This window comes from Eleginops maclovinus, chromosome 1, assembly GCF_036324505.1.
Source record: "Eleginops maclovinus isolate JMC-PN-2008 ecotype Puerto Natales chromosome 1, JC_Emac_rtc_rv5, whole genome shotgun sequence".
NCBI classification, from domain to species: Eukaryota; Metazoa; Chordata; class Actinopteri; order Perciformes; family Eleginopidae; genus Eleginops; species Eleginops maclovinus.
The window spans coordinates 24114169-24124286 of NC_086349.1; the positions used below are offsets into that span (position 1 = coordinate 24114169).

Here is a 10118-nt window from a genome sequence, read left to right on the forward strand (position 1 = left end):
AAGAAGACAAAGAACAAGGAGACAAATCAAAAAAACACACAACAGAACCTGGCTGTGTTTCAACCTTTTGATGTTGCTGTAAAATTGGAGTTCTACCATCACATCAGAAGACCTCGTCTGCAACATTAAAAGTGAGGCTTTGAAAATAGAGTCTACTTGTGCAACAACCTTATATACCTTATATGGAGTGCCTATAGATGCTTATTCATTTTATATGCCTCTACTCTGCTAATTTCCAGGTTCATATTTGTATTTTGTGTCTCCACTGGGACATGTCTCCATGCTTTAATGTTCAGAAAGCTCTTTATTCTTCACGTAGCACCTCTTTTTACCCTCTGTCTGAAACCAGAGCCCAGTCTGCTCTGATTGCTTAGCTGGCTGGCTCTGTTGTGATTGGTCAACCGCTTAGAGATGTCCCGCCCCTTAGCCTATCACGTACAATGCACAAAAACCTATATAACGCACTACAGGAAAGGGAAAACCACATGAAGCATTTTAAGGATTTAAATGATCATTAATCAAATGTTTTGTTCTTAGATGGTGAATATATTAATTCATCTTAAAACTATTCACAAGATATGCTATTTCATACATGTTTGTGTGTTTTGTTTTTCACTCGTTAACTAACCGAAATTCAGCTAATTGGTGCTACCAGACAAGTAAAAGATGGTCCATCCAAAAACAGCAGCAGGAGCTCTGAGTTGCCAAATAAGAAATGTAAAATGTTCTGGTAAAATGATGACTGGCAATGAAACTTTTTTAAATCCTTTGAAAACCATACTTTATAAAAATCACGGTTTTTATTAATCATGTGTCACCATATTTCTTCAGTACATGAGTTATTAGAACATTTAATGATCACAGTAAAACCTTTTAACCCTTGGATTTACATCGGCATCATTTAAGTTAAGCAATAATTGAATAACCTTTTGAAACATCAGTCCAGCTTCCTCGCTCAACATGTAGTAAAACAACGCGACTCAAACGGAAAGTAAAAAATAGAGATCGTTTCAGTTCAGCGAGATAAAAATAAATGGTTCCATAAAAAATAGCAGGGTGATTTAATAAGTGTCACCATTCTTGTACCTTCAGTTCTGTCAGTGAATATGTTTGCACTTTTACATCACAGAGTACATTTCCTTGATCTTTATAAATATGGATACGACTGTAAAACTTCAGAGAGCCTTTTGAGCTGCACACTTATTCCTTCCTCTGCCTCTTTATTCAAAGGAAACTGAAAAATAACCTTCATCAAACATTTTTCTCGGCTACTAGAAGGAAATGTCATTGATGCCAGGGATGACATTCACCCACTGACTAACAAAAAATGTTAGAAAATGACATACATTTGATCAGCAAACGTAAACGAGGGTGCAGATGATCACTTCAGGGTGACATGACCATTTGAATAAGCTCCTCCGCAAACTGCAAGCTAGATTTTACCAGCAGTGGTGCACCTGCATTAGCCTGGCTATACCAGCCTACGTACTTCCGCCCAATTTCATTTTGCCTCTGTAAGTGAGACTGGGCAAGAACTCATAACGAACGATTACTGGAACTCCGAATTCTATCGGTCCAATCGGCGAACAGGGGGAGGGGTTGAGAGCGATTACGTCGAAGTTGGTGCCCGAGTTTGAATTGTAGTCTGTAGTTCAACAATGGCGACGGAGGAAGAGACGCTACTAGCTATCCGCTCGGTTGTTTCAACTCTTGAAGGATTTCTTCCTTTTTTCCCAAATAATTGCTTCGAGTTACGAATTGTCCCCTGAATCCTCAGGTTACATCGACAACATCGACACATCTCGTTGACAGCCACGCTCGCAGGTAGCGATTTGTCTACTACTGTGAAAGCGGAAGTAGGAAGCGTCAGGTGAGAGCCTGCCCTTCGGCGCATAACATACGGCATTACCAAACGTTAGTGATTGGTTAAGGGAACTCCAATGATGTTAAACTGTCAGTGTGTTGCAGTAATCCAAATCCAATGACGCTGTTCCAGACTGTATGCAAACAGGCTGGTATTACCAGGCTACACCAGCATCACACACTGCAGAAAGGCAGACTCCACTGTAGACATGAAGGGAAATGCAGAGTAAGCACACGTTGAGCTCAAGAGCAGCTATTAAGGGGTTTATTAATTCATCATTTATTCAGGCTACCCAGTGGAAGCTGTTTATGCTCACTGGCAGTGACGGGAACCTATTTATTATCTGCATGTCAACTAATTAAGGTCCTTAGAGCTCCATTAAACTTTATTAACACCCATAAACCACAAGTTGACTCATGGTTTATTACAAATAGACAGGTAGAAGTTTCCTTTACTAGTTCTCAACAGCAGATACATTTTGGGGAAATGTATTTTTATCCATATAATGACAATATTTTTTTTTTAAGTATCAACGACAAACTCTTCAATGGCATCATTTTTATTTGCTTTCCCAACAAAATGCACTTTTACTGTAGAAACTGAAGCAGGAGTACCACTTTCTATGGTTACGATTAGGCACTCACGTTTGGTTAAGGTCAGGGAAAGATGGCGGTATTGCTTAAATGAAAATGCGCCGAATCCTCGACCTGCAATGACCTGGGTTGGGCACATGGGGGCAGCAGAAACAACCTGACACTGACCTATTGTTCTGTTAATGTGGCTCGTTTTGTTAGCACACATTTGTTAGTTTGCACATCAGATATGAAGCAGTATGAAAACATTTTTGGAGTCGTGTCTGTTCCTGAATTTTAGGTCAATATTTTAGTTTTGGTTTCAACTTTTGGAAAATATCCAGCTGTTTTTGCAGCAGTATGCCAGAGTATTTTCACCAGCTAGTTCCTAACTTCGTCTTTGTGCTTTGAGGCAGCTAAAAGATTTGCATTTAGTGAGATTATATATCCTTTAAGGTAGAAACATATCTGCCGGCTGGAAACAGTGCTCATTAAAGCAGAAAGACTGAACCAAAATACTAAAATTATGAGCCGTAAAACCAAAATATTCCAAATATCTAAAGGGAACTAGAGTGTTGGTGATTATTCCCTATGGGATCATTATGAAGCAACACATTTCACATCCATTGATCAATTGTTATGATGTAAATATTGATTACAGCAGCTTTTGTTGTTTAAAGCTTACCATACGTGGGATCAGGATGCTAACTCAAGTCTCCAGATTTACAATCCATTACAAAAACAGTCATTGAACATAACATTGCCACTGATAATAATCCCCTTGAAGCATCTTTGCAAAATGAAATTGATATAATATGAATGTGATTTCTGGGGGACTAGGTTGACTAGTAAAGTAAACAAACAACCTTCATTCATTATTCACCAAAAGCCAATTATCAGTTACAGCAGTGATTCTTAAAAATATGGAATTTGGACTCTGATAATGGAGCTTTTAGCATATAATGGGAGCTTCTGTGCAAAGACTGTTGAGTGAGCAAAAACCACAATAAAAGCAGACCTTAATCATGAGTCGTTCTGGTGGTTTTGAGTCTCTCTGTGGTATTTTTGTATTGGTTTTTGTGTGATTTTAAGTTTGTTTCATGTCTCTTTGAGTGTCTTTGTAGCCTTTTGTGGCACCTCAGGGTTTTAATCTCTGTAGTTGTGCTTTTGTACCCAGTAGGCCTACTAAGTAATCCATTAATCATTCTTTTTAAAGCAAATTCAAATGAACGTGTTCCATCAAGCTGTCGCCACCATCATCGCTTCACCTGGATCAATTAGCTCCAGAGTAGATACCCCCCCCCCCAAAAAAAAAGATACATACAATGTGAATACTTTGATGATTCGTCACACAAGTAACACAAGCATATACAGTTTACACCCAGAACGCAGATGTACTTGAATGCAACAGTTGCCACGTTGAACTATGAAAAGTACTTTTTAGATTTGTGAGTCTTCCTCTCTGAGGATGCTTGATTGGCAGAAACATTGAATAGCTCATCGAGTCTCTTTCATCTGGACGGGAACTCACATCCAGGGGACGTGAATGATTTCCAAATCTTCTCTCTGTTTTGATCCTTTCCCATCTATCACCTTTCAACATTTTGGCAAGATGGAGCAGCAATGTTTTGATTATACAGTGACCACACTTTATGAAGAAGTCAGGAAGCTTACAATCTTCTTTCCTTTGCTTTTTTTTCTCACAGCGGGAACACAAGAAAGCCAGAAAATGTTGAGTACTGCCATCCACCAACGAGGTTTCCCTTCTCCAGCTTTAAGTAGACTTTGTCCTCTTTTTCTAGATAAAGCAGAACTCCATTGGTGGCCGCCTCGCGAGTTACATCTTTGTCACCCGCAAAGGCAGAGATGACTGGTTTCCCATTCAACATCAGGTTCACCTGGATAACAGAAATAACAGTTCAAACTTTAAGATACTGAATAGTTTAAAATATATGTTCTGGCACAGTTTACGTCTTATTTATAACATCTTAACCTCTTATTTAAAACTCACCATGTCGCTACTAATTAGAACTTATACCTTTAAAGGTTCCCTATAACGCTTTCTGGGGGTTTTCCCTTTCCTGTAGTGTGTTTTGTAGGTGTGTGTGCATGTACATGGTCTGCGAAGGCTAAATCACCCACCCTTCTATTGGCTAGCGCTCTAACACACTGTACATGATAGGCTACTGGTTGGGACATCTCTAAGCCGTTGACCAATCACAGCAGAGCCGGCCAGCTCACCAATCAGAGCAGACTGGACTCTGCAGCACAGGCAGTATGAGAAAAATAAAGAGCTTTTTAAACATTAATCCATGGAGACATTTCTCAGTAGAGGCATTAAATACTAATAAGGACCTGAAAATGAGCAGAATAATATCATCTTTAAGGTATATCAGATAGAAATTAGGGGTTTCAGGTCCTTTTGTGTTTTTTAAATACAAAGGTTTTATCAATGAGACAAAAAGTCAATATTAAGGATTGTATGTGAAGTACAAGGGATGGAGGAAATTGCATATTTGTCTTTTTCTGCAGGGATTTTATTGTTTATTTTTCTCTTTTGGAAAGAAATCACTATCCTTTTTGCACCTGCAAGTTGATGTATGATTGGGCCTGAATTTTTGTAGGGGTCTTTACTTTATTTTGAAATTGAACGTAAGGTTTAACCCACCCCCAAACACACCAAAGAATTCCATAAAAAATACATTTCATCCCTCTTTAATGCTAAAACCGGTTAGCAAAGTAAACAAACATATATTTGTGAGCAAATACAAATGTTTTACCTGTATAGTTTGGCTCTGGTACACTTTGATAACATGGAAGTTAAAACTGTAGATTCCTTTTCTTGGGGACAAAAATACTGACTCGAATGTGAAGTAGTTTCCTATATTCACCAGGACCTATGAGGAAGAGAGAGGAGGAAATCAAACATTATGACAAAGGTGTTTATATAGCCCGCACTTCAGCAAAGGGTTTCATCAAAAGAGGCTTTAGGATTAAATTTCTTCATGCACACAGGTTTCACAAGGCTGCTCACACACTCACTGAATGCAACACACTTCAAATGATATTCAATTTTTCTTCTCAATGGATCAAAACCCCGCTTTCAACTTTCCTACTTACTCACACCAAAAAAATCTAAATTATGCTCAATGACATTATTTAATACAAACGTTCCAGTTTGGTGCAAGGAGAGGATTTCTCTTCCACACTTGACACTGAGGAGACAGAGCCTGGGAAGATTTAGAAGCTATTGGATTACTGCTTTTTCATGTGAATATTAGAGTGTTATAATATATTTAATACATAAATGTTTCTTACTTTTGCTTGAAAAACCACTCGGAAAATGTCAGTCAGTATGCATTAAACGCTGTCTGAGTGTCTCTAAAAGGGTTTAAGCACCTGGATGACATACAGAATTTAAAGGAACTACTTTGGGTCCTGATTGATGGAGGCAGCAGGAACTCCCCTACCTGTACATCTGAAGCACACCTGTTAAAGTCACCACCGCAGCCTAAACCTTTACAGGTGCTGCTTTCATAGCAACAGAATGATCCGCACCAATCAGATGACTTGCAGTGTGTCGACAGCACAAGATATTATTAGGCTACAAATGAGAGGGCAGGGGATCAGGCAGTGATATTGTACTCTGCCCACCGCTGTGTGACTAACCACATTCTTGTTGGTTGTGCTGCCTTGATTTTTTGAGGGAGGGAGGGAGGGAGCAGGGAGGGTTGTAGGTGATGCTGTGAAATCGTGTGTGTGTGTGTGTGTGTGTGTGTGTGTGTGTGTGTGTGTGTGTGTGTGTGTGTGTGTGTGTGTGTGTGTGTGTGTGTGTGTGTGTGTGTGTGTGTGTGTGTGTGTGTGTGTGTGTGTGTGTGTGTGTGTGTGTGTGCTGGCTCTGCAGGATGCCAGCTCTCCAACATAATCCAGTCACTATCAAACATGCAAACTACAAGTAGCCTAAAACCAAACTCTGGGGTGCAGATATGCCACTTACATCAGCATGAATCAAAACTGTGCTCAAGGATGAAGGTTTAGGACAAAAAAAAACAGGAGACAAGAAAAATGGTTTGGACAGATGGTAAATTTTAGGGAAGTTGGGTTTGTGGGGGGATATTGGGGATGCAATATTATCTGCCATTTTTCAACATCAATCTTGCTGTTCGTTAAATTATGCATTTATTATCAGTGTTTCATTTATTTTATGAATACTTTTGTTTTACTTTATTTTTGTATTTTATTGATTTATTTATCCATTTAAAAAAATATATATATATTATTATTTTTGGGGGGGAGAAATTGACATTTGGTGTCACGTTGAAATGTTGAATGCAGTGTATACCCCCACAATTAAGAAGCACTTTCTGACATTATATTCATAAAATCGTCCTGACCTGGTCGAAGTAGATAATTCTGGTTTTGTTGCTCATCTCCGACGGCTCGTGGTTGTTGCTCCGGACTGCAGAGAAAGCCACCTTGGAGTTGGCGGCGCGCACAGAGATGCCAAGCGGAGAGGACGAAGCCTTCCAGTCCGCGGTGGGGTTAGAGTCGCACACCACGAGGCATTTCCCCTCCAGGACGATAGGCTCCGTGTCATTCTGAGCTCTGGCCACCTCAGAGAGCACAGTCCAGCTGAGCACCAGTATGAAATAGTTCACCATGGCTCCCTCTGCGCCTGATCCCGAAAAAAAGAGAGCGTCTCCTGTGCCACGCAAAGTTCCGAGTCCCACCGCCTGGTTTCCCCCGCCGCAGACGCGTCTGACGCTGTGAAATTCTCCTATTGGATCCAAATGTGTGCCATATCCAAATGAGACAAAAAATAATAACTCTTAGACTTCTTTTGCAGAAAAAATGGAATCAAAAATCACCGATTGTTGTCTATACGTCTCATTTTTTTAAATAGGTAGACTTTATTTAAAGCTAGTGACAAAAGTAGAGAAATGTTTTTGAGAAGGCTGCTCCAGTGTGAGAGGGGAATGTGTCGATAAATCGTCCATAGCCCTCAGTCCCTCTCCGAATAACGCGTCTGACAGGCAGCTGTTCCCCGCAGTGATGTGATGCGTGTGTGCGCGCATAGCCATCCACTTTACGCACGCACATGTAGAAGTTGTCATTAACTGGCTATGCGTAATTCCATAAAAGCCTATATTTATCCTTTAAAACTTCCAATTTGGGTGTAGACTCATTAAATGTTGGTGTTCAGACCGGATATGATTCACGGGATATTCATTTCTAACTGTCTTTTTTTCTCGGATGCAGCACATCCACAAAATAATTATCTCCAGATATATTTTTAATGGTTTTCCTGACTGTAATGTAGAGGTATAGAACTGAAAATGCCCTCGAGCAAGAGTTTGAGTGTTTTCCACCACAGCTTCCTGTCCACTGTGGCTGCAGGTTATGCAGTGACTCATCATAATCTCATTGCACAGGTGGGCAGAAAATGTTTCAGGTTTAATTTACAGCTGCACATTCCTGTGGTGCTCAACAGAAGTCAGTGAGGGGAAACCGTTTTCAGCCAGAAAAAAAAACAAAAACGTATGAAACAAACTTATATTCAAATTAATGAATTTCATAATGTATTTGATGCTATATGATAATAAATATGATGTAGATTTTAATGTCATTGATGATGTTATTTCTAAGCTCTAACCACTGTAGAATGCATTTGTTTGCCACCTTATACTGCATTTAATCAAAGTGTCCTCTTGTACTTTTTATCCTTTTTATAGTCACTCATATCTTGCTTTAATTTCTCTAGTTTTTAATGTCTGAGTAAAGCCCTTTGTTTTATTATGATTATGTATTATGTATTATTATTATTATTATTATTATTATTATAGTTTTAATATTATTATTTTTGTATTATTATTTTTATACTATCATTTTTTAAAAATCAATTATATATATATATATAATTTTATATTATTATGATTATTTTTATATTTATTTAAAATATATTATCGTTTTTATATTATTTTTATATATAATTATTGGTTTTTATATAATACTACTAATAATAGTAGTTATATATATTATTATTATTATTGTTGTTGTTGTTGTTGTTGTTGTTGTTATTATATATATGTGCACATCACCACAGTGGGTTTCTCAATTGGTTGAACACTCACAAAACATGTTGAACTTCAAGGTAAATTCATAACCTCAAAAAATAGGCATGATACAAATTCTTTGAAATCATAACTCAAGGTTAACTTTCAGCTGCAAATTGACCCAACATTCATCTGCTGATGGGATTTCTTCTACTGACAGTGACGTCTGTACTGTATATGTTTGTATGTATGTCTTCAATTTCTTACATAAATACTCACACACAATGACTTCCTTCTTCTGCTTACATCATAGTGTGTTGGGAGCTATTCATAAAATAATGCAAAGGTTTGATTGTCACATAAACAAGCACCAAAAGTGAAATGCTCTTGAGGTTCGTTTGGAAATAAATATAAAGTGTGCAAAATTAAAGGTAGACAGACCTCAGAAGTGGTAATTATGGTATGGTGTGCTTTGTGTTATTAAACTGAAATAAGCCTGAATCCTGAAAAGCGCATTTGGTGTCTGGGATTCATTGGCTTTTCTCATTAAATCCATGCTTATGAATGCAGCTTTTTGATCTTTGTAGCTGAACAACAAGTCATTATAGGTTACTCTGTTGAAAGGGATAATATTGTTGAGTTTTAAACAGCTGACAACCAAAAGGGATCTGAACCCAGAGCAACAAAAAAAAAAAAGCAGCCCATGCCAGCTCATGATGTGAGGAAAATGGTTAAACTTTTAAATGTTAAAAACAAAAACATGATGAGAGCATGTGTTTAACAACAGCTTGTTATTCAATCATTTGCAGGTGCAAGATTGAACTAATTTTAATACTATTTGGTAATTTAATCAGCAATATCATATTCTGTAAATTCATCATAAGTTTACAGCTTAGCAGTCTCATGAAAACCATGTATTAGCTCAAAGACAGACATGTTTTCAGCTTTGAGACAATGTATTTTCCAACCAATCCAACCTGGGTTCAACATATTTAAATTGGAATAAATATACTTTCCCCAACCCTTCACCCTTCAATTTATCACACACAATGACACTCACTACATTTGGTGATACAACTTAACTAGTATACTAACTGTAGCTGTGAGATAAAGGTAATGGAGTAAAAAAAAAAGTACAATATTCCCCGATGAGATGTAAATGCGAATTCCTCAAATGTGTAACCCCCTCCCAGAACAGTAGCCAACGTGAGTAAACATTCCACCACCTCTGATTGGTTAGAAGGCGGAGTGAACGTCACCTGTTGGTGGAACTACGTGAAGTCCCGCCCCCATGTAGGTAGCACATTTGACACTACAGTGAAAAGTAAACAAGAAAAGACGTGATGGAGTTTTACGTGAAACCTGGCAGTATGGAGGACAACAGAAACGAGCATTGGCCGAGGGGATTCAGCAACCTTTCTGAAACATCCCGGTGAGTAAAATGTTTAAGCTAAACTAAACTAGCATAACGTACCTAACTAACCGTAGTCATATGTTGTTGCTAGGATACGTTAGCTGCACCTGTTCAGCGGTGGGAAGTGACTGAGTACATTTTCTCAAGTACTTTACTTAAGAACCATTTTGAGATACTTGTACTTTACTTTAGTATTTCCATTATGTGCTACTTGT

General features: G+C 38.2%; 1 protein-coding gene across 1 annotated transcript; it reads right to left on the minus strand.

Moving 5' to 3' along the window:
* Positions 1-2407: 2407 nt before the first annotated feature.
* cbln4 (cerebellin 4 precursor) lies at positions 2408-7484 on the minus strand. Its single transcript, XM_063887928.1, has 3 exons — positions 6831-7484; positions 5217-5333; positions 2408-4334 (listed from the first exon to the last, which is right to left on the minus strand). The coding sequence occupies exons 1-3, from the start codon at positions 7095-7097 to the stop codon at positions 4137-4139; spliced, it is 582 nt and encodes a 193-aa protein (XP_063743998.1). The 5' UTR covers positions 7098-7484; the 3' UTR covers positions 2408-4136.
* Between the last annotated feature and the right edge of the window lie 2634 nt (positions 7485-10118).